This window comes from Camelus ferus, chromosome 3 (assembly GCF_009834535.1).
Source record: "Camelus ferus isolate YT-003-E chromosome 3, BCGSAC_Cfer_1.0, whole genome shotgun sequence".
Taxonomy (NCBI): domain Eukaryota; kingdom Metazoa; phylum Chordata; class Mammalia; order Artiodactyla; family Camelidae; genus Camelus; species Camelus ferus.
The window spans coordinates 8108216-8133004 of record NC_045698.1 but is presented as its reverse complement, the minus strand read 5'-3'; the positions used below and the strand labels follow the sequence as shown (position 1 = coordinate 8133004).

Genomic DNA, 24789 nt, shown 5'->3' with positions numbered 1-24789 from the left:
GAAGTCCCATGGGGGTTGTAAGCTTCTCAAACAGGGAAATGGAAGGAAGCACTACTAAGTTTTGGTGCATCATCAGTAATATATTTAATGAATATAACCACTTTGAGAAAGCAGAGTCTTTATTGTCCAGGACATGTAAAGGCACATGCCTAAAGCTGGTGAGTGTTTCTTAATAGTACAGTCCACTTATTTGGCAAGCTTGCGGTGGAAACACATATTTACTAAAAATGTGACGTATTTTTGTAAGACACTGAGAATTTATTTCATACACACTATCAAGTAGAATCATAGGAAGTTATTATTTAAAGGTCGGGTATTGGTGATTGCATATGGTTCAACTCTTTGGCTCTCCTGGATTAAATACATATTTTGAGTTGAACACAGCCACAAGTCGCACGAAGAAAGACAAGTGTTTTCCAGAAAAGGAAGCTGTTTGTGAAACAGCTGGTCAAATGGCATGATTAAGTGTGTTAAAGAACACTTCTCTGAACTAGCAAATCAGTGTAATTGAGAAGATAGAATCTCACTTACTCCAAAGCCTCACGTGGCTAAATAAACTTAGAAAAATATTATGCCTCTGGTTTGCAGTCAGTAGAGCTTTGTCCTTCATTTCTGATGAGACACGTGACCCTGCACGGGGGCTGAGACATGGGGACTTGGCACCCAGGGCTCTGCGTCTTCAGACTCTTGGAACTTCCAGTTGCCATGAAGGAGAGAGTAGCAATTTCGTTAAACTGCATTATAATCCTAAATTATACGTTTTGGAAGCCAGGCAAGCCGTGTCGCTTTTAGAGTTGATTATTGATATTTACATTTGAATATTTCAGTGCATCGTAGGAAGAAAGGCACAAAGTGCTCTTTATTTTACTTTTGACATTGTAAATGCCATCCAGGGTTCATGATGCACATCTCAGTTCAGACAGAAAGCATCCCCATTTATTTTTCTGTCAGAATTTCCCTCACCTTCATCCTGCTAAATCCACTCCAGTCTGTCTGGGGTTGGGCTATTGTAGCATTTCTTTTGTTGCATATTATTAATTAAGGTAATTTTATTTCCATGCACCTCTTCTAAAAGATAAAGATCATCTCAGTGACATTCAATGTCTAATTTGAAGAGAACCTGACAACAAAAAGGATTATATTGAGTCTCTGTTCCATATTCATATGTTCTTAGAATTATCTCTTGTTGATAAACTTCTGGGAGGTTAATGAAAAATTAGCTACAATAGGAAAAAAATACTCTATTCATCGATTGCTAATTAAAAACAGGGAAAGATGTTCACACTTAAAAAAAAAAAAAGGACAAGGACAGCAGCAAAGCTAGTGTCTTCTCTGGGCCAGGGGTTGGCAAACTACGGCTCACAGGCTGAGCCCAGCTGGCCAGCTGCTTAATAGCGCTCGTGAGTTTAGAATGATGATTACATTTTTAATGGTTTGCAATCCAAAGATGGATAATATTTTGTGGCATGTAAAAATTGTCTGAAATCTGGATTTCAGAGTCCATAAATGGTCATTGGAATCCAGCCCCGCCTACTTGTTGCCCTATCAGCTGTGGTTACTGTCACCCTGCAGCGGCCGAGCTGAGTAGCTGTGACAGAGGCCATGTGGTTGCTAAAGCTGAGCATACTCACTCTCTGGCCCTTCCCAGAAGTGTGCCGACCTCTGCGCCACGCCATCAGTGGAGAACTAGGCTGAGTAGGAACAGGTGTTTTCTCCGGTCTCTCCTGTGGGGGAAGGCAGCAGCATCCTCCGAGGGCTTCATGTGGGAAACTGTTTGCCTGGCCTTCTCCCAGTGACAGTGATCTCTGTCCTGGCCGAGATCGCTGAGCTGCGACAACCAGGTGCCCGAGACCCCATTCCAGCCTGCAGCTTTAAACTTGCACTTTCAAGGAAATACGCTGATTACACAACACTACAGAGATTTCCAGAAGTATGTGGATGGTCTCTTGGGGACAGGCGGGGAGAAGCCACCCCTCTCCAGCTCCTAAGCTTCAGGCCACAACCCTCTCTCCCTCAGACCTGCTCAGCCTCCTGTCTCTCTCTACACTGAATTCATTTTACTTCAAGTCCTTACCTTGACCAGCTCACCCGACAACTCCAGGAACTGCCTCTGTGAGAATCCACGTTTGAGAAAAAGCATTTATTCCGGGTGTATATCTCACGTACAGATCACACACCTATTATTGCAGTATTATTAAAGTATATCTGGTAAAGATCAAGGATGAACTTTAATAAAGAAACAGTTTAAGGTGCTTTCCCATACCCAGGGGCTCATTTTTCACATCCCCTGTACTTTACACACCCCATCCTGGAGGCCACTGGAGCAGACTTTTAAGTGGCTTCCAGAGTCAGAGCAAACACCCTGATTCCTTGAGAGAAGAGGAGACGTTCTTCTGAGGCCTGTTGGACCTGAAGCGTCCAGGGGCCACTAGCTTTTGGCTCCAGTTGGTCGCTGAGATGACTTCCCAGCCTTATGTCTCTGCTGCTAAGTAAGGCCACTGGCTGGGGGTCCTTCAGTGCCCCCGCCAGAGCATTTCCAGATGATCCTTCAGGGAGAGAGGGGCAGGGGAACTGAAGGCCAGCTGCCCCTCTTCAAGGAGTCAACATTTGGGAACGAAGACAAGTGCACTTGTGTAACCAACTAGGGAATTACTAGAGGTTCCAGAGCATCAGGCAGGTGAGACAGATGACAAAGCAGATAGCACGTTGCCACTGTCGGGGGCCGTTCTAAGTGCGTGGAGCATACCTACGAATCCCCAGAACCACCCTGTGAAGGAGGTGCTATTACAATGTTCATTTTACAGATTAGAATACTGAGGCACAGAGATGTTCAGTGATCCGCCCAAGGTCACACAGGTTGTACAGAGCCAGTCTGTAAACCTTCATACCCAGGCAGTCTTGCCCTGCAACCTGGGCTCTTAAGAGTCATCTTGGTTGATCCTGCATCTGTAAAACTCATCATTTAAAACCAAAATAAACATACCACCATTTTCACCTAGAGAGCTTCACGGTCGTCTATCTCCTGTTCGTCAGACAGTATCTGTTGAAGACGAACCACAAGCTAGATGGACTTGCAGATCCAAAGAAGCTTAATTCTACGTGTCCTCATGCACGGTCAATTTTAGTTTCAGAGAAGGATTTAAAATATGAAATAAATAACTGGTAACTGAAGGAAATACATTAAAGGCGACATGAATATTTCAGACAACGTTGAAGACAAAGAATCAATGACGGCACTAAACACACAGTCTTCTCTTTCCTAGATAACATGCAGCTCACAATTGCCCTGCGCACAAGCTCACCCTTTCCCAAGACATCCCTCCGCTAGTTTCTCGGCAGGGGTGGGGGTGAGGGAAGGTGTCCACCCTTGGTCGCTTGGGTTCCCGGACACCATCTGCTGACCCCATCCCTGGGCCTCCCTTACTCCAAATACCACTCGGGCCATCCTGAGTTACAGGCTGTGCTAGATCTGAGAGGTACAGAGGAGAACGGGAAACAGCTGTAGTCACTGAAGATGAAACAGGGTCAAGTTCCCTGAACGACCCACCAAAGGGGATTTCTCAGTTAGCTTTTCCCGCTACGCCCAGACTACCACCATCTTTGCCCGTCCCTCCTCTCCACCTTCCTTCTCCATCTCTCTTTCTCAGCTGCCAGAGTTAGCCTCTCACCCCTGTTACTTTATTATGAAGACCGGTGTAGATCCCAGACCCCAACTCCGACAAGGACCACAGTCTACCTTTGGGGGTTCAAAAAGGTTCTCTAGGCTTTCCTAAACCAAAAAGCTGGAGACTTACATACACGCAAGTGTAAACATTTGTGTGCATTAGAGGATCAGGCTTTGCAAACCCTACTTCTCACCTCTCTTCTGCTCCAGGCTGGCAGATGGTGAAGCGTACGACAGGAGTCACGCCTCACACCAAAAAGTCAGTGTGATTTTATTTAGCTGAGCTGGCAGACACTCCGTAGGCCATGGCTATGCCAGAGAAGGCGGTCTGAAGAGGGTCTTCTGCCCCCGACCCCAGACCTAACTCTGACCCTTCACGCTGAGGGTATGCCAGCCAGTGCTGGGCAGGGACCGCAGACCTCACCCCAGCTCAGTCCCAGCAGAAGGGAGTGCACTTGGCGGATGGCCCGCCGGCCTCCCTGCGCCCAGATAATGCTCTTTGTAGGGAGGTGGAGACAGAACAGAGCAGCTGCCCGCCCCAGGACAGGACTGAGACAGAAGCCAGCAGGGTGGCCCCAGAGGTCTGGCAGCATAAGAGAGCAAGACTGGTCACTTTCTGAATCAGCAGTGGTCCCCCCGTGCAGCGGGGCTCCCTGGAGAGGAGGACCCTCTCACCAGGCACACATCATGCTTTCTCCCTGGGCAGGAATCCTGTGACCTGCAGCAGAAAAGCCAGGCTAGTGAGCCGTGAGTGGGACAGACGTGATGTGACTGTCGCCGCCTGCTCTCAAAGGACTGCCCCCCCTCCAGTGTCTGAGGCTTCATTTTTTGCACAATGAAAATTTAAAGAGGCACACTTTTAACTAGGGAGTCTGTTTAAATAAAACATACCTTTGTCTGGGATAAGACTTGTACAAAGCACAGCTTATGCAATAAGGCAGAGCCAGACAAGGAATATGTGATCTCATGGATTTGCTTATGAGAAAGTCTGTTGAGCTAAAACAGAATAACACACATTTTTTATTTCAAACTCAAGCCTATCAATGACTATCAACTTCAGAGTCATTTGATTAACACGAACACTTAACTCGGACACCTGCCCCAAACACATCTTTCTGAACTAGTGACAATGACCAACGTCTGCTGGGATGAGCGTCACGTGAATTTCCTTTTGGGTAAATGGGGTCCGGAGTGGAGAAAACAAGCTTTCTGTGCTGTGTATCAACTTGTTGTAAAGAATGAATTATCGCAGGTCCATTGCCAGGAGAAAACCTGCTAAATATCCTTATGAAGTTGAAAATATTGGAACATAAAAAGGAATAAGAACGTGATGAAAATATTTGCCAATATGGAGAAAGCAGTTTTTAAAAACTCAATTCTCTGAAATAGGAGCCACTACCAATAAAGCCATAGAGGGAGTACATAGAACTTCATGTTCATAAAACTTTTTTACTCTTCTTCAATAAAATATAAATAACATTTCAATTAAAATCACCATTTCAGTCCACAAGAGGTGGAATATTAACAGTTTATTACTTATTAAGTGCTGTGACTTCAAATTATGAAAGTGATCACTTCTCGTTAAAGCAAGTCAAATTAGATCCGCCATAATCTCTTAGTTAAAATTTTTACTTCTTTGAAGTCAAAAAAAAAAAATCAGGGGCCCATTATTACCCAACTGGAAATTTTTAATAAGCCTAATGATAAATATAATCTTAAAACCAGGAAGAGCTTCCAGATGCTTGCCTGTATCAACTCCCCTTAAATGGTATAAATACAAAGGCTGGTTACAGCTGGAGGAAAACAGTGTTTGCTGGTAGAATAGTTGGTAAAATTCAGAAACGCCAACACACCGATAATCAATGCCAACGCTAATGGTTCTCCTGCTACTAAAACCCCTGCACTGAATGCCTCTCCCCCAGAAAAATAATGATGTATGAAGTTAAAAGATTTTGTTACGTTTACATTTGAATGTTTTTCCATCAAGCTTAGCTTGGATTAACCTGTGTAGAGTGCAGAAAATTGGGAGTTCAGCTCAGGTGACAGTACTTTTAGGAATATGATGGATTGGGTGGTAAAAGTTCCTCATCTTGAAATAATAGTTATTGTTAGCTAAAGAATAGCTTTAAAAGTTTATAGACCACATTCTTGGACCCATTGTCACCTAAGCCATCTTTATTTTGTGAGCTTGCAGAAGGAATATCATTTAATTAGCTTATTGTTTGTTTGCTTTGTATTATATAACATGTGTAAGTGTATTTTATGTTTTCATATTTCTCTATATACGAATATACATGAAAGCAAAGATAAATAATACAAAAACAAAAATTAATGTTTTTTTCTTCCTTTTGCTGAGCCCTACTTTGTATTCTACTGCTCTGAATTTCTCCATGTCCCAGATTCTTGTATTTTATTCCATTCTCCCTTTCTTCCATTGTCAGTAAATAATGCATGTAACTGTCTATCATCATAAGAACAGAATGATTTATTTAAAAGGATCTCCCTTTCCTTCTTTTAAAGAAATACAACACATAGAACATCTCTTTCATTTTTTTTTTTAACAAGACCTTTATTTTTGTAGCTCTCTGGAAAACAGGTAATTTCATGAACAGCGTAGATGTTGGGTGAAGTCTCAAGTCAACTGCTGAAGAGGCTACTTTAAAAATCTCCCCAAAGAGACCAGGAGTGTGGTTCACTGAGTTGTAAGAGCTTACTGAGAGGAGAAGGGGGTGTTTGCAGAGCAGGTGAGAAGGGAGAGGAGTGTTTACAGAGCTGAGAAAGCACCGTCCACTTCAAATGTTTGCTGTAAGAAGGTTCAGTTGAACAGAGTAATTCTGCAAGGTGGTGATTTGGTTAGCTGAGCTCTAAAACTCAAATGAGAGAAGATGTATAACAGGACAGAAGTTAAAGGGAAAATGGTATTAGAGAAAACTCTTCATAGTGTGTGATCAGTATCTGCTTATCTGTATTAATGGAGAGCCACAGTCTGCGTAAGCCACTCCATGGTCTGAACAGGCAGGGCGAAAAGGGAGAATTCAATTTTAAAAATGCTTAAAAAATTCTAAGGCATTACATTATTACGTCACTGATGGTCGGTTTGAGATCGATTCAATTCTCATGCATTTCCTTCTATGTGATCACATAACCTCCCCTTTAATGTAGTGTGTTTTTCTCCCATTTCTGTTGCTGCTTTGCGTTATTTCCCTTGCACTGATCAGTCTCTAATTGATTCGTGCATGGCGGTTCCAATTTGAATTCTGATCTTATATTTGAAATTCTCATCAGTACCCTATTTATTGTGACCTAAAAGAAGTTTAAACTGATTCAGGAATGAGACTTCCAAAAGGCCATTTGTCAAGTACCATGAATGTGACCATGATTTTTTAAAACATGATCGTTCTGCAGGTTATTTACCCATCTTAGATTTCCAGTCCTCCCTCTTTTTTCTTCATATGGCTAACATTCCTGATTAAACTAAGACTGGAAAGCTCTTTACAATAAAAGATAACTATATGTATCCTATTTTTGATTTTCCTAGAAATGAACAAAGTTGGATTTTTCTGCATATCTCAATCAATTCAATTAAATGAGAAATATTGTAAATGAGTTAACACACCAAGGTGAAATAATTTTTTTCAATATAATATTCATGTTGTTGATTCCTATTACAAACTTGGCTCTTCTCTGTACTTTTGGTAGACGTTCCCCTTAATTTTAGGCCTTTCATAACGTTTTCCCAAGTTTTCTCACCATGTTAGACATTCAGTAATATACATATTTGAGGTTATAAACCCAATCCAGTTTATAAACCTGGTGGTAGTAGGCATAAACTCCGGAAGCAGGGTGCAAGGGCTCGAATTCCTTCTCTACTAAATACAAGGCCGACTCAGGCAAATTCTGTCCTCTCTCTGTGCCTCGGTTTCCCAACCTGTGAAGTGAAGAATGCCGCATTAATTCTCGGGTGGAGTTGTTGGAGAAAATGCGAGTCGACAAAAGAAACACTTAACAGGAGCTATAAAGTCCGATGCCCAGCGGTGAGGGCCGTTCACTCTGTGCCTTCTGTGCAAACTCGTTTTCTAATGGGAGCTGATTTCAGCTTTGTTAAGTAATAATAAGAGCTTATTTGTTTAACATTCTGTGCATATGAGGCAGTTAACACTTTTCATGCACTTAAAGCAAGTAATGATCCCATGAGGCCATTTTCCTTTCTTCGCTTTACAACCAGGGAACTAGAACTTAGAGAACCCAGGACCTTGCCCCAAACCAAGAATGGGCCTGATGCCCGGGATGTGGACCTGATTGTCCCACTTCAGAAGCCAAGCCCCAAATGAGTTCCCTGACATCTCCCCTCAAGAAGGCCACAGCAAAATAGAAATCTGAGCCTAGTAATATTCGTAAACTTTCCGTCACCTTTTCTTCCTCCTCGTATGCTGAGACGCTGCCTTCTTGTTTCTGCTAAGTTAATTGCATTTCACACTCTGTTTTCACATTTTGGCCCGATCTTCCTTAAAGTCTGCATAATTTTCTTTTCTTTCTTTCTTTTTTTTTTTTTTTTACTGCTGCTGGGAGGATTTTTCTTAAAGTCCTCTTATATTCTTTTAAAATTTGAGGTCCTTGGAGAGTTTTTTTGGTGTGACTGGTCAGATTGTTCCCCTTACCTATATTATTATCATTTTTTTTTTAAGCAAGAATGTTTCTTTGCGTTTCAGTATTAAATCTTGGTTGCTCCCATTTTGCTCTCCCTTCCTGTTAATCACGGTATTTAATGTAATAATAACAAATAGTTCTATATACCGAACGATTTTTGCTGATGTTAGTAACCATACTCAGCAAGCTTAAGTGCCGACATTTAGTTCCTGAATGGAAAAAAAATGCATTTAGCTGAAAAATGTCAGGTGTGGTTAGTTTTCCCTTTCGCCCTTCATCTACTGGCTGGCTCTTCACAACTCTTCTAGAAAATGAAATTTTGTTTACCTCTGTGCATTTGTTCTTCCATGAGCGTGGTTATGCCTGGCCTAAATTTTTAAACCCCTGCCCACATAACATAAAGCACATTATTCATAAATTTTAAAATGTGAATTTCAAGTAGACATGTTTATAAAATTTTGGAGAAAATATAAATGCTTCAGGAATTGCATGAAGACAGAAAACAGATTTTTCTGGTTGTGAACTTCATGTTTATCAGTTTAATCTAATGACTTTGAAACTCAGTCCTTCAGGGCAGCCCTCCTCATTTCAAAATACTGCTCCTCTGGGAATATGCATACTCTTTGCTTAGAAAGTTTTTCTTATCTATTTTTCTAGTCTTCACCATGTCATGGGTGCCTCTTCTAATTTTGGTTCTTATAAGAATAAGTATTAAAAGTTCATTGGAAATGAGAAGCTCTTAATTAAAATCAGTTCTCCTATTAGAATACATTCATTTCCTCCAAGTCACTCTGCAACTTTTTTGTCATTTTGACGTGATATCCTTACGTTCTTTTAATATTAACACTATTTTCTCATTGACATAATTTCTTTTGTGTTTGATTTTGCATATGTCCCGGAATGTGAGAAGGGATAACATAAGTCCTATCACCAGCCACTGAGAAATGCTCAGAAAGTCCGAGTTTGGGTGTGAGTCAGAGTTGTAAGGTAATTCCGTATAGAGCTCCCCTGGTATAAATGGCCGTATCTAGACCCTGGCTATATTTTGGATATAGTGTGATCTACAATGCTGGAAAGTAAATGTGCTGTCTAGCATTGAGCATGGCTAACGATCGCAGCAGTTAATAACAGGTCGTGTTCTATTAATACGAAAGATGCTGTTTTCATTGTGTGTATGTCAGCTCAACCTTAGACGTCAAGTATTCTTGAGCACCAGGTAAAAATAATGACCTGAAGCAAGCTCAGAAGAGCCAAGGAAGGAAACAAAACACAAATTGAGTTTGGAACCAGTCAAACCGATGTTAGTAACTGGTGTGAAATCTTCCCAAAACAGTGTAAGCGTATTGAAAAGATGCAAATAATTCTAGAAAAGCCAAGTCGGCTCATTATTTTGTCTTTGCTGCAGCTGGGCGGGGCTCCGTCTTCCCTGGCGTGCCTGCCCCTCATCAAATGTGTGTGTTACCGTGCCCTGCATTGAAAAAGAGGCGTATAAAAATCTTGTGGGTGTTACTTTACAAAAACTAGACCAGTCCTGCATTTCATGCTCTAGTACTAATTATGGGAACAGGAGCCCCGCCTGTGTCCTCCACCACCCCCACGCCTACAAACCTCACTTTTTTGTGTTTTCATTTATTCAGGAAAATGAACCACATTCGTAAATTTGTTTCACGCCTCTAATAAACTTAACATAACATCACCTGAATGAACGCTTTCTGAATTATCTCAACCTGAGCAATAAAGAACTAACGGCCTATGATTCTTTAGAAAATGTTCCTTCTTTCTCCTGGGTTTTAGCTCCGCGCAGAGGTTAGATTAACAAACCTTCTCTGGGTTGCGGGTGAGCGGGAAGCACACCTCGCACGCGTTTGCCTGCCTAGGCTGACGGGTGCATTTCTGAAACAGCATGCTCGTGATCGCGTTGCTGGGTAACATTGAATGTCCTAGTTCAGCTATGACAGATTATTTTTTTTTTATTCTTTCAAACCCTTGTTTTTTGTTTTCTGTGTGTAATTTCCCCCCCTGCCTAGACCTGGTTAACCGTTTCTGTGAGCAGGTCCTCAATTTTTTACTTTGTCCCCACTTTCCTGTCCTAGCCCCATCTTCCCCCGGTGTCGACTCCGTCCCCTTGCAGCGCACAGGCAGCCAGCATGGCCCGCAGAGCGCCACCGCGGCCACCTTCCAGAGGGCCAGCTACGCCGCCGGCCCGGCCTCCAACTACGCCGACCCCTACCGACAGCTGCAGTATTGTCCTTCTGTGGAGTCGCCCTACAGCAAGTCCGGCCCTGCCCTCCCGCCCGAAGGCACCCTGGCCAGATCGCCGTCCATCGACAGCATCCAGAAAGATCCCAGGTGAGTACCAGCCTTTCTCTCTTCGCTCTCGCTGCTGAAGAGGTCTTCTAACCAGGCCTCGTTCCTTTATTATTATTATTATTATTATTATTATTATTATTATTATTATTATTATTATTATTATTATTACTATTACTACTACTACTACTATTATTATTATTATTCTGTTCGATTTGGAATATGGGTATTGATCCAGGATCCCTGGCATCTTCTGTGGTTCAGCAGCAAAGATGATCTTTTGATCAGAACGTTTGTCGTCGCGTGAGGTTTCAGCTCTTTGATAAGATTTCGGGCAGCTCTCTTGATTGCAGTAGGAACTGAGGATGGGGGATTAGGGCACTTGACTTCAAATACCGTGGTCTCGGTGTTTTCTTGCCTCGGCAGAAGCATGCTTTGTCGCCCTGATGTTTCCGTTCATCCGAGAGTAAAGTGCCCACCTACCAGGCTATGGTGAAAGTTGAAAATTTAGAAAATCCTTATTACCTTCATTTTTTTCTGTGTCTGAAAATGAACATTAGGCTGAAGTTGTTTGGACATTGATTAAAAGCTTGAATGTAATGTTAGAAATTGTTATTATTGAGAAGTGTTTCTTTTTGGCTTTGCTTTTCTCACCAGTGGCAAGGGATTTGGTGATGCGCTACTTCTGAAATGGGAATTGAATTCCTGTAGAGTTAAATGATGTTTTATTTGTAGGCATTTGATTTCTGCTGATAGAGTCCCATAAATATACGTCTGCATCTGTGAATACTGTAGATACGTCAGATTCCTGGTCTGTCTTTATAGCGGGGCACGTGACTTAACTCTGGCTGTGTGCTTAAAATTCGTCTCAAGGAATTCTCGAAATTTTCTCTGATAGAGGACACAAGTACATATGTCTTGTATTGAGGGGGGGTGCATAGATTCTTTTCTAAAAAGAAATCACTTGTACAGAGATAAAGGGCGGAATGGGTCCATTTTACGGTATTCTTTGAGATAGCTCCTTTAGCACAATTCAAGCCTGCTTGGAGGGTTCATGTTAAATATTATATTTGGTAGACCCTCCACCGCAAAGGTGAATTGTCATAAGTGCTAACTGTTAACTGCTGGACATAAGAACAATTCTTCCATTTACGTTGTTCAACATCTTGCTCCCGTAGGTTTTCATTCACAGGGATCTCTATTGTCTTGGTCCTGAAATCTGCCAAATCCTTCAGTATTCTTGGCATGTGTGTGTAGAGTGTTCTTCAGATAACCCCTCAACGCTCTCTGTTGTTAAATGATTTTTCTTGACATGCTATTGAAAACACGAGGAAACAACAAGAGTAAACTCTTAGGAGATCCTAAATAGGAAAATACGTAACTGAATCAGCATTGCTTCCCTAAACATTGTGTAGTTAAACTGCGGATAAACATTTAACCTCCAGGGGAAAGGTTTTAAATGTTCATATTGGGGGAATTTGACTTACTAGGAAACCAAATTTGTATTTCCCTAGCTACAGCTTGGAGTCTTTATTTTATGCTGTGTATTAGATGCATTTTGTTTTATTAAATGGCATATCCTTTCCATTTTATATTGCTGTCACTTTTATAGCCTTTTTTCTTCTTTCAGCATATTGCCAGTGGCCGTTATCTTTTCAAGTTATGGATTATGTCCCGTGTATTTATTAGGTGCCCACTATAAGCCAAAAAAAGAGAAACACCAATAAGAAATGTTAGAATGAGTAAGAGTGTATTGGGCACTAATCTTTTGTATGTGTAAAGGAACATGCAAACCAGTGTTAGGTGAATTATAAGCGCACCATGTTATTTTCAAGAATGCTAAGCATTGGCTTTAAATGTATGTTAATTCTGAAGAAAAAAAATCATATACCACCATCCTAAGGTGAGAGACACAAGCAAAATAAAGAGAACCAGATCTAGAACCAGAGCTGAGTTGTTATGGCTGAATGTAAAAGGAACTAATAACCTGGCATCATGAAAAACAGGTGGAGTATAAAATATAATAATGCCTTTCTTGTAGAGTTGTGTTTTATTTTTTAAATAAATTTAAAAAAAATGTTAGAGTGTTCAGATTTGAGACATCCCAAATCTAAAATTCAAGTCCAAAATCAAATACTTCTTTTTTTTTATTGACGTCTAGTTGATTTACAATGTTGTGTTGGTTTCTGGTGTACAGCATAGTGATTCAGTTATATGTCTCATTGCATAATCTTTTTCATTATAGGTTATTACAAACTATTGACTACAATTCCCTGTGCTGTACAGTAGGACCTTGTTGCTTGTCTATTTTGTACACAGTAGTTTGTATCTGCTAATCCCGAACTCCTAATTTATCTCCCTCATGCTTCTTTTATGAGAATATTTTTGCATCTTCCTGTGAATAATAAATTTTGATTCTTCCTAAGTGAATATTACTAAAAACCAATATCTTTAACTTCTAGGGTTCACAGTTTGTTTCCGCATTAAAACTTATGATTTAAACTTTTCCAGCTTCTGGACTTCCTTTAAGCTTTTATACATATATTCTTAAGAGAATTCGTTGAAGTTTTCTTTATCGTTTAGTACCAGACTAGGTAAACCTCTTTGCCATTGCAAACATGTATTTCTAGCGCATTACAGTTCTCAAAGCATCTTTGTTTACATCTTTGATGTAATTCTCCTTTGTGTGCGGAAACTGATACCCCCACATTTCGTGCCTTAAATCAATGGAGAAATGACTCACGGAGGATCACATTGCTGGCCAGTAGGTACGCGGGCTAGAATCCTGCACTTCTAGGACACGTGGCACATATTGGCATGGACTTTCTTATTTCTTTATAAGAAATAAAAAGGAAAAGGAAAGAATATACTCTCATATTTTATGGTTTTTTTGGAGGATGAGAGAATGGTAGTTTTCTGTGTGTGGGAATGAATGAAGGAATGAAGGATGTAATACAAACTGAAGTGTTCTAGTCTCTCTGATAATTGCCTATGGGGTGTGTGGTCTTAGTTTTGTTTTTTATTTCTTTTCCTTTTTTTTCTTTTCTAATCTCTGCCTTATTTGTTTTACTGTAGACCAGTGCCTTTTCTCTATTAAAGAGTTTTAGTATTATTCAGTGAGTTTTCAGGCAAATTGTCCATTTAAAAATAAAGATTTGAAATCCATAGCCCCTACTCAGTTGTTAGACTTGAAACCAGAGACTCCTTATCTTTTAATTTTCCTAAGTCATAGGATATGAAAGGATTGGTTCTAAAGGATTGCGTTTTTCTAGATTGCTTGGCTGAATCATATAGATCAGGGCAAAACTTTGGAATTTTCTCTTTTACCTGTCCTCATTGTGTACTCCAGTGAAGAAGGCACAGAGACCTTTTATATAAAGAGATAGTAGCATCTAATTTCTTTTTGAAGTCTCACTGCATATATATAAAGCTTACTTTACAGCCACATTTGCTTAGAACTTTGCGTTTGTTAATTTCATGTTATCGTCCATAAAATGTGAATTTCTAAGAAATTGTTGTCGTAGCTAATATATTACTGGCACTAAACCAAATAATTGACTTCTATACACTGTTGTTTTTAAGCACGTAGGTCAAATATAAATCTTAAAATTAAATTATATGAAAGGATTCAGTGATGTTGGGAGTGACAAGCCATAGCTTTCTTATTTAGAAAACGTGACTAATGAAATAACCAGGAGAAAAAGCAAGACTGGTGCTATAAATGTTCTTGTCTATAAAAGAAGAAAACGTATGGCTAAGAAATTTACTGACGTAACTTAATGTGTAGGTTGCAGCCTGAATGGCAGCTTTTAATCAAGTTTGATTAATCCGTTTCCTAGACATTGCAATCTTTGATGTACACTGTCTCAGAAACAGTTTTGCAAGCATGCTAAAGGATCTAACTTATTCTAAACATGATTTACAGGAAAACTCTTCTTTTGTTATTCAGTGCAGTAGAGAAATAAATACAAGGATACATCTTCAGTGCTGAATCTGAGCCCCAGTTAGCAACTGCATTTTCTGTTGGTTCTATCAAACTTATACCCCTTGTTTTATTTTAAGCTGCAATATTTGACCAATAATATAAAAATATGCACTTGTAAGGAATTACTTACTATATTACTAAAATTATTTTATTGGGTATTATATCAGTAGGTATTATCAAATAATATTGCCTATAAATCTCATTAGGTAACCTAGGTGAAGAATGGTTTCCAAATGCTGTTTTTTCATGACTGGCCTGCCCACTACAAACCACACATAGCATATGGTGGAAGGAATGCTCGGGAAACAAAATATAGACCATGGTGCTTTTTTAAAAGGTGCAGATTTAAAAAATATTTTAAAAATCTTTAGTAAAATTTAAAGCACCATTATTATATAACTTAAGTAACATGGCTGATGTGTTTGCAATGAAATGGTCATAGCATGTTCTTCCTCATGCAGTTCTCAGGTAGTGAAGCTCTGGGGAGTTGGCTTTTCGTTTCAAATGCTCAATAATCATTTATTTAACTGGGGAAATGGCAGAGGGGAAAGATACCGCATCTGCAGTTTAAAGACCCTCAGAGTGTGGAGAGCACTTGAAAGCCCTTTATTCAGTTAGACCAAAAGCAAGCCCGACAATGGGCCGTTCAGTCCCCACTTGAATGCCTCCAGCAACGGGCTACTCACCATCTCTAGAAGCATTTTATTGATCCCTTGAATAATTCAAGCCTTGTAAACTAATTTGTATTGAAATCAGCACCCCTTCTAAGTTCATTCCCTGATCTTGTTTCTGACCTTTTTAATCACATGAGAATACGCCCTTCATGAGAATGTCCCTTCTTCAAAGACAGCCCTGATGACAACTGCCACTCCTCCCCTGAGCGCCGGGCCTCCTGCTCCTGTGCCAGCCGCTCTCCTTCCCTGCTCTCCTCTGGGAGTCCTGCTGTGGCCAGTTTCCCTCCCAGTCCTGTCTCTCCGAATCATCAGAAGTGCAGGGAGGGAACAAGGCTACCTTGGGGCAACCTGGGGTCAGAGTAGGTTTGCCTGACAGCAAGATGAGAAGACGTTTGTAACAGCAATGATGATAACAGTGCTCATTAAAATGAATTGAGTAATGCATTCCACGCTCAGTGTTAATCCTTTCATATACGTTATTTAATTCAATCCTGCCTAGATTCCTCTGCCAGGACTGTTTATGGTCCCAATTTTACACACGGGGAAGCTGAGGGTGAGAGAACTAAAAGCTGACTTCTAATCCTGTGTTTCTAACTATTGTGAATATTAAAACCACTATTAACTGGACAATCAGAATGCCATGGCTTTTCATGTGACCTCTGCAAAGCTATGAATTACCTCCCCTTGCCTTGAATTTTTAGTTTCCTTTTAATTTCAGTGAGAGGCTGTGCATTCACTTCTTGTTAGGTGATTCCATTATATGACAGTTCAGAAGGCTTCTCTGCACCCCAGTTTTATTACCCAGGACGACTTCTGTAACTCACTGCTCCTGCCACGTGGGACCAGGAAAGGCCTCCATGTGTGTCCTCGGCCAGGTTTTATCAAGATGTGGCCAGAGCCGACCCAGGTCGGAGCCCGGTAGCTTTCGTTCCTTTAAACTCCTCCCTCTGGGTCTGTCTGAGGGCACCTGTGTTCTAGGTGACGTTTCTGTGGACTGTTCTATGGTGAGCGCTGCAGGTGTGATGATGGCGTGATGGCGTGAAGTCAGCCTCATCCTGAAGGAGCTTTAAAGTTATAGGAGAGAGAAAGGTCTACCCACCCAGACGGCAGTGCAGTGAGTAAACCAGATGGATGTGATAGCGTACGGAGGAGGAACTGGGTGGTTGGCACGAACCTTGAGCAATAGCTGATATTGATGTAAGGAAAAATGGGAGAGAAAGCTTTCTAGGCAGAGAAAACAGTGAAAAATAAAAGAAGGCTAGAAATGAGGGGGGCAGGGCCTCTTTGAAGCACCCAAGCCTGGCTGGGCTGGGATGTGAGCAAGGCTGTCTCTGCACAATCCTGTCACCCCCCCACCCCAACCAGAAGAAGATGTCAGCTTGCACCCCCACATGCTGGGTGTTTTACTTACAGATTATACAGGTAGTATATTAATACCCTGAGGCTGCCCTGCCATGCAGATTGCCACAAACTGGGTGACTTAAGCCGACACAAATGTATTCTCTTACAGTGGTGAAGGCCAGAAGTCTGAACATGACGGTGTGCGCAGGGCCGGCTCCCTCTGGGGTCTGGGGGAGGAGGGCCCGTCCTTGCCCACTCCACCTGCGCTGGTCCAGCCGCTCCTTGGCTGCGGCTGCACCGCTTCAGTCTCTTTCTCCATCTTCGCGTGGCCTTCCTCTCTGTCTCTGTGTCTCCCGCCCTCTTATGAAGACACCTGTCATTGTATTTCGGGTCCACTCTATTCCAGAAGGACCTCATCTTCCCATAATTACATCTACAAAGACACTATTTCCACATATGGCCACATTCTGAGCTTCTTAATAGATGGGAATTTGAGGGGGGACACACTGCTCAACTAACTGCATGTTTGCTATTAAGACTGTTTACACTAATAAAATCTGTATACTGAAGACAGAACTTGAAACAGGCTATGTTAAAGATGAAACACCACAATTAAAAGTTTTTATTTCAGCTTACATTTTTTTCTAAGCAGTATAATTTTTTTTTCATTTTAGTCCAATTTTTTCCAGTTTTATTAAAATATAATTGACATACAACTCTCTATGAGTTCAAGATGTGCAGTATAATTATTTGGCTTACATATATTGTGAAATGATTACCACAGTAAGTTTAGTTAACATCCATCATCTCAGACACACACACAGAAAAGAAAAAAAAAGTTTAAACTTGTGATGAGAACTCTTAGGATCTACTCTCTTAACCAATTTTCACACATCACACACAACAGTGTTAACTACAGTCATCATGTGTGTTGCTTCCATAGTTCTCATTTCTCTTATAACTGGAAGTTTGGACCTTTTGACCACCTTCATCCAATTCCTACTCCCCCCACCCCAGCCTCCTACTTACGGTAACCACAAATCTGGTCTCTTTTCCTGTGGGGTTTGTTTTTGTTTTTATTTTTCAGATTTCACATGCAAGTGAAATCGTACCGTCTTAGTCTTTCTCTGTCTGACTTACTTCATTTAGCTTAATGTGGTCAGGGTCCATCCGTGCTGTTGCAGATGGCAAGATTTCCTTCTTCTTCATGGCTGAATAACATTTATTGTATGTGTGTGTATATACATATACATATATATATATAAAATCATATTTTGTTTCTCCATGCATCCATTGATGGACACTTAGGTTGTCTCCATGTTCGGCTTCCATCGGTAATCATCAAAGCCTTCGTTCAGAAAGAGCAGCACGGTGGAATCTGTTAGGTCTGAGTACATCATCACTGGTTTGCTGGGTAACACGGTGGGTGGATGGGCGAGCACAGCTGTTTCCTCAGCTTTTCAACATGTTTGCATTAGTAGCGCTGTCTTGTTCCTGCTGCGAGGGTTAGTTTAAAGCTAGATAATATAATCCAAAACTTCGCAAGGACCGCCACACATCAGCAGCAGTGAGGAGCCCTAGGTGAAGTACTCGAACAAGCAAGGATGTCACTGTCACTCGTGCCACGTTGTAGCTTTCAATAAAAAACGTACACCGTCATCTGAAATGTGGGCCAGTGAGAGGGCCAGTGCCAGTTCACCGAGCAAATATGATAGTTCTTCACTGCTTTATTTTGCTTGGTTAAACAAATGAATAGAAATTCAGACATCCTCCGCTCTCAGCCCAGTGGATGGTGATCTAGTGCAGCCCCGCGGTGTGTGCCCTCGCCCTGCACGGGGAGAGGAGAGGAGGTCTGGGTTGTAAAGAGCACCTAATCCAAGGAGAAAAGGATTTTTAGCAAATCAGGATTCCCGGCATGATGCTCATCTGCCCTGCCCTCGGTGTCCCTGTGTGTAGAACGGAAATCATAAAAAACCTTCCTCGTAAGGTTGTTGTGAGATGAAATATGTTAAGCCCTTAAGGTCTTTGGACCATTTCCCATTACAGGGAGGGGCCGGCTGTTAGCCGTAGTTATCACCACCACCTCCCTGCTGCCAGCCCTGCTCCTGCCATCAGCAGCACCTGTGGATGGAGGCGTGGGCTGAGAATGGCACTTGGGAGTCAGAGACGTGGGGGAAATGGGTGAAGGCAGAGAGGTCATGAGCTGTCTGGTAGGAAAGACAAAAGAGCAGATCCTGGGGGGATGCCCTGCTGGGAGGCCAGAGGTGGGAGGAGATCCAGCGAGGCCGGAGCCCAGGCCAGTGGGGGCAGGAAGGAAGGATGCTTGAGACCCTCACGGCCAGGAAGCAGAATTGGAAGATGGAAGGGAAGACCTCACTGCAGACGGATTTTGTTTATTTGTTTGCCAAAAGCCTCCTTTTCAGGGTTCCTTTTATCAGTGGAAAGGAAAGCAGTGTTTACAACACATAATACTTGTCTGTGCCAATATTGATTTTCCCGTAGCCCAGAATATTCATTTTGCCTTCTGTCTTCAGAATCACGTGTAGGAGGAATGATCGCGTTCCTAAAACAGTGACTCGTTTCTCATCCTACACCCCTGCTTCATTTCTGCCGGAGCGGGTCTGTCACAGGGACCTCGCAGCATCCCGTCGTGAAGAGTGACGGCACACAGGCAGTCGTAACTGATGAGCAACTATACCCAGAGGACTAATTAGTTAATTAGTCGTTAGCAGGTACGCCATCAGTTGTGACGGTAGAAATCTCTGTCCTGCGTTTTTCTGGTGGCTCTACAGACTCTCCTCTTGAGAACCAGTCCTCTCCTTCCCCTCAATGCACGTGCTTTTGGTAAAACAGACTCTACTCCAAGTTTAGAAGGTGAGCATAGAGTTCACACCTGGTCCAAGAGCCAACCACTCCTTGGGGCCCCCACCCACTAGCCAGGCCTCCAGGTGTGCGGGGAAGTCGGAGAAACTCAAGTCTCTGCTCTCTAACATGGGCTTCATGCATTCTGGACTTTTCCTGCCTCATTTCGGGCCAAACGCCAAATCCAAGCTGGCTAGAGCCAACCACAGAAGCAAAAGCAAGTGTCCACCCTCCCCTCCTTCCCAGTAGAGTTCCTCCTCCCCTGCCCCTCCTCTCTGGAGTTGACCCTGCTGGTCCTAGATTTGGTCTCTATTATGAAGCCAGGAATATTTGTCTTTGGTCACTAACTTGTATCTCTGATGATTTACCAGATCACATGTATCACACTTGCCTTTAACCCCTCTACCTAAAGCTAACTACACGCCCTGTTCAGAAACAGAAGGATTATTTTTCCCCTGATTCAAAGTAGCTGAGAAGTCCCATTCAGTAATTAAATTATCATGGAATCTTTACCAAATAGGTTTAGAGGGCAGATTAACTCTGATGACACCATCCAGCACCAGGGGACCTTGGGTCCCTAGAAGTCAGAACTCTGAGAAACATCAAGCATCCGTAGTCTTAATTTTTAAGCCCCCTCCCCCCACAGTGATTGAGTACAGTGATAGCATTAAGATAATTGATGGTTTCAAGGCATTGGTTATTGAAATCCTAAGTAAAACTGTTCATTTGCAGTGTTATTGTGATGCTTTCAGTTTATTACTTTAGCTAGTAATTCATAGTACTTCCTGCTTTAAAGTTAATCTCTGTTGTCTCACTGATAACCGGGTCTCTGTCTTTGTGTACATGTGTTATCTACTAGATTTAGATTCTCACACTGAAAAGTAGAATCTTGGCAGGTGAAGTTATTCCTTTACCGGTTCTTTACGATGAAGCAGAACTCCCAACACAGGAAGCTACGGGTGAGAGGGAGGAAGTATCTCTATCTTCATCGTGAAAGAAACGATCAGACATTTAGGAGCCCAAAGGAGTGTGAATATTAAAAACAGTGAATATTAGAAACAAGCTGAGAACCAAAAATTAGGGCGCCTCTTTCCCTGGAACCTCAGGGGGACTTCGAGGGGTCTGCAGACCCGGGATGGAAGCTCCAGAGTCCCAAGGCTCCCTCTTGGTGCCGCTGCCTTCATTTCACATCTGACTGCTCCCTACTCACTCCCCTCCTGATACTTTTTAGAATTCTGGGAGGTGGTGCGAAGGAATCAAAAGAATGGTTTGTGCTTGAAAAAGACTCAGAGAAGAGTTTTGTGGGTCCAGTATTGAATAAGATTATAAACGTGAATGACAGTATCCATCTTCCCCAAGGTGGGTTCTGATGAGTGGAAACCCCCTCCAGGAAAAGAGATACCAGGATAACTCAGGGTGATGGAACTGGCTGACTTGGTCAGTCATTCCTCAAGGCCTGTCTTCTTCAAGGGGGAACGTGGACAGCCCTAGGTTTGATTTTATTAAGTGGCATCTACGGATATGCCACATAGATTATGTGTATACATATATGTAGACAGGGTGTATATATACACACATATATTACGTGTGCACATGTAGATATACATAAATTATCTATTTGTTTACTGGCTCTGCACACACTTATCCAGAGATGAGACCTGCAAAACTTACATAAACGCATGATTATTAATGCGACCAAAGACTCACAGGAACGAGGTATTGATTTTGCTTCTTGTCCGTTTATCCATCCATCAGTCTGCTTCCCCAGCCCTTGTGCTTTGCTTTTATTTTGTTTTACCACTTAAAAAAAAAATCATTCTAAACATGTCCCATTCTTTAAGTCAATGTTGATAGAATGTTGAAAACTAAAAATACAAACTCACCCAACTGGAGACCCGCAAGGTTTGTTTTCCTTCCTGAAACGTGCATTCATCTCAGTAGCTGTGAGAATATCGGAAAGTACATCGTGGCTGTTTGTTTACGTAGTTAATCCCACATAACTGCTCAACCTTTTGAAATCATGTGCTATTTTAAAGGGCTCCGTGCTTCTCAGAGAACTTGACCATTGTAATTAAAAGAATTTCCATTCTTTATGAGTTGGCTTATGCCTATGCCTCAATTAATCCATCCCAAAGCCCTCCCGGTTTTTCCCACCACAGATGAAAATCTGAAATCCTCTTGGGTCATTTCACATGCAGACCAGTTTTAATATTTTTCTGGATGTCGTAAGTCCCTTTTCTTCCACCATCTGACTTTGAACATTTAATTGAGGACAAAAATGGAGCCTTCAAAACTTTACTGTCTTACAAGGCCAGTGGTAGCTGATTGTTAGTCTGTAACTAATGGAAATTAATTTCCGTTGCTTCTTGAGATGTTTTGCAGCTAGTAGTGCTCATTAATTCAGAGGTACTGACATCTGGAGAGAGAAGACGAGCATTTTATAGTAAGACAAGTACATTCTGAACTGGTATTTCCATTGTTCACGATACGTTACAAATCTCGTAACTTAAATTCTTTCATCTACTGAAATCACGTTCAACTACCTTAACGTGGCCCTTACCTGGAACGTGGCCCTTGGGCCACCAGTTTTGGAGGCTTCTTTAGAGCTGAAGCCACCACACCAAGAAAACTCTGATTGTGTTTGATAATTGGGCCGTTTGCAATAGAGGGCCCCAAAGTGAGGGTCTGAGTCTGCCCTCAGCTGCTCTGTACTGGCATGCAACGGTGAGCCCCGGGGTGGTTCCCCATGACTGTGACGTGCAGTGCAGTGATTCCCAACATTTCTGGACTCCGTACACTGCGTACATTCCAAAAGACACGTGGGTGCCAGCCTACGGTGGCCCGGCTTTCACTTTGCAAACAGCCTCCTCCAGTCACTTTTTGACACTCAGGAAAGGCAGACAGGAAATAATCTTGGAAGACAGGACAGTCTTTTCAATTGTATAACAGGGCCCCTATGAAAAAATATCAAAGCTGGTTTCAGACAAATGTTTGGAAACCACTGGCTTAGAACCACAGTATAGCAGAAATCATATCTCTGAACAAACAGGTAATGTAAAATTAGCTTGTGATGCTCACTATTATCCCAGTGAATGTAAAAAAAAAAAAAAAATCCTGGCCTTTTGCCTCATTATCTTTGCCTGTATATACTTTTTTGAATGTATTTTCTGAATGACTAGAATTATATATTTCTTCTGAATATTTTCAAGGTTTTCAAAGGAGCAGTATTCTAAAATATTAATCATTTCTGAAAAAATCTCCAAATAATTAGCATACTTTATATAATTAACAGATACTGGTTTGCAGTAGCCAGTTTCCAAGATGGCCCCAAGCACCCTCTCTCCTGCCGCTCACCCCTTTGTGTGGCCTCTCCCACACTGAGTCAGAGCTGGCCTCTGTGACCAGTGGTGTACTGCAGGGGTGGCACTGTGTGACTCCTGCAGGTAGGGAGGCCAGTTCAGCTTCCTAGGGCCCTCAAGCATCCCAGTGGCGAGGCCAACATGGGAGGAACCAGCTTGCCACCCATGTGAGCCACTTGCAGAGCAAATCCCCCAGTGCCAGTCATGCCTTTGGGTCTTCCAGCTTAGATCCCAGACATCGTGGAGTAGATGTTCCTGTTCCCTGTCTTGAATTACTGTAAAAGAAACCATGAGATAATTAATGATGATGATTGTTCTCAGCCATTGAGTTGTAGGATGATTTGTGATGCCTAATCTGACTGGTCATCTCACCAAGGTTGTCAAACGTCCTTCCAATACCTTCTGAGAAAACCCTTTCACCTTTTCTTGTTTAAACCCAAGCATCCATCTAAGAATGAATGGATTAACAGAATGTGATCTATATACATGATGGAATATTATTCAGCCTTAAAAAGGGAGGAAATCCTGACACGTGTTACAACACGGATGAATCATAGAGACATCACGCTAAGTGAAGTAAGCCAGACATGAAAAGACTGACCCTGTATGATTCCACTTGTGTGAGGTCCCCAGAGTAGTCAGAAACAGAGAGACAGAAGTTAGAGTTCTGGTGACCAGGGGTGAGGAGGAGGAGTTGGCAAACTGATGTTTAAGGGATAGAGTTTCTGTTTGGGATGATGCAAAAGTTCCTCCCAGGGATGGTGCTGATGGCTGCACGGCAGCATACACTGAACTGTAGACATAAGAACGGTGCAAATGGTAAATTTTATATTATGTTTATTTTACTGCAATAAAAAAGGAAAGAAAATGAAACAGCCAGCTAAATGTTGCCCAGGCCCTAGTGATGGAAACCAAGGGAGGAGCCGCAGATGGGACCACAGGGAGGAAGAGTGAATAGAAGTCACTGATCTGCGTTGACCTTGAGCCTGACCCCTTTGCAAACAGTGCCTTCTGCCACTTTGTGGGAAGCTCGAAAGCCCATTTTTAAGGAGAACTTACAGTGTCTCATGCCATTTATTACTTCCCAAATGCTTACTTACCTAAGTAAGCTCTTTAATCTCTTGCCCACATTTTCTTATGATAAAATAAAAATAATAATATATTACAATCATATATTACCTAGTATATGAGCTGTAAGACTCAGTTAAACTCATAAATGGAGGTAGCTTTTTCAATTAGATGGCACAGTATTATTCCACAGAATAAAAATAGCTATTATTATTATTTGAAATATATTGCCAAATGGTGATAAGTTTAAAATATTCTCTTTCAGAAATCCATTCAGTCATTTAACAAATATTTATTGAGTCCCAACAGCCAGCCAGCACCATTCTGGACACTAGAAACTTTGGGATAGGAGAGAGGAGGTAGAAATATTAACTAAGAAATAAATAAAAAATAATATTTAAAAATCATATGAGCTTAAAAATAAATCAAAAGTAAACAAAAACTATCTGCTACATTTTTATTTAAAAATTGCCCTTAGGAACTGGTTCTGCCAGCTACCACATAATTCTGTTTTCAGAACCTCAGGAGCTCCTATTGTGGCTTTTGCTTTCAGAGCCAAAGTTCTGTTCTGTGACTTCTGCTGGGGTTAATTTTCCCTCACACTGAAGATGAAGGCAGCTCATACCTCAAAGGCCCTAAACCAGAACGCTTTCAACCAACACACACAAAAAAATAGATCGAAAAGAAAAAGCATCCCATTTCTCCCAGGAACCAGCAGAACTCCTGTCCCTATCTCTTCCTGACAAAGAAGTCTGCTGTATTTCAAGCCAGGCTATTTTATATTAGAAAAGAACTCATTAAGATAAGTGGCAGTTAATGCCTATACTGCAGTAAAAATGCTTCTGACTTTAAAGAAGAAAATATAAAACATGAACTCTCTTA

At 41.7% G+C, this 24789-nt stretch overlaps 1 protein-coding gene across 3 annotated transcripts in view; it reads left to right on the top strand.

Annotated features, from left to right (window-relative positions):
- The window catches only part of CTNND2 (catenin delta 2), an 886845-nt gene that overhangs the window by 511809 nt on the left and 350247 nt on the right, over positions 1-24789 (top strand). For all 3 annotated transcript variants that reach the window (XM_032470087.1, XM_032470083.1, XM_032470094.1), the window contains one exon: positions 10405-10660. In XM_032470087.1, the coding sequence (XP_032325978.1) occupies positions 10405-10660 (256 nt within the window). The remainder of the gene's footprint in view (positions 1-10404; positions 10661-24789) is intronic.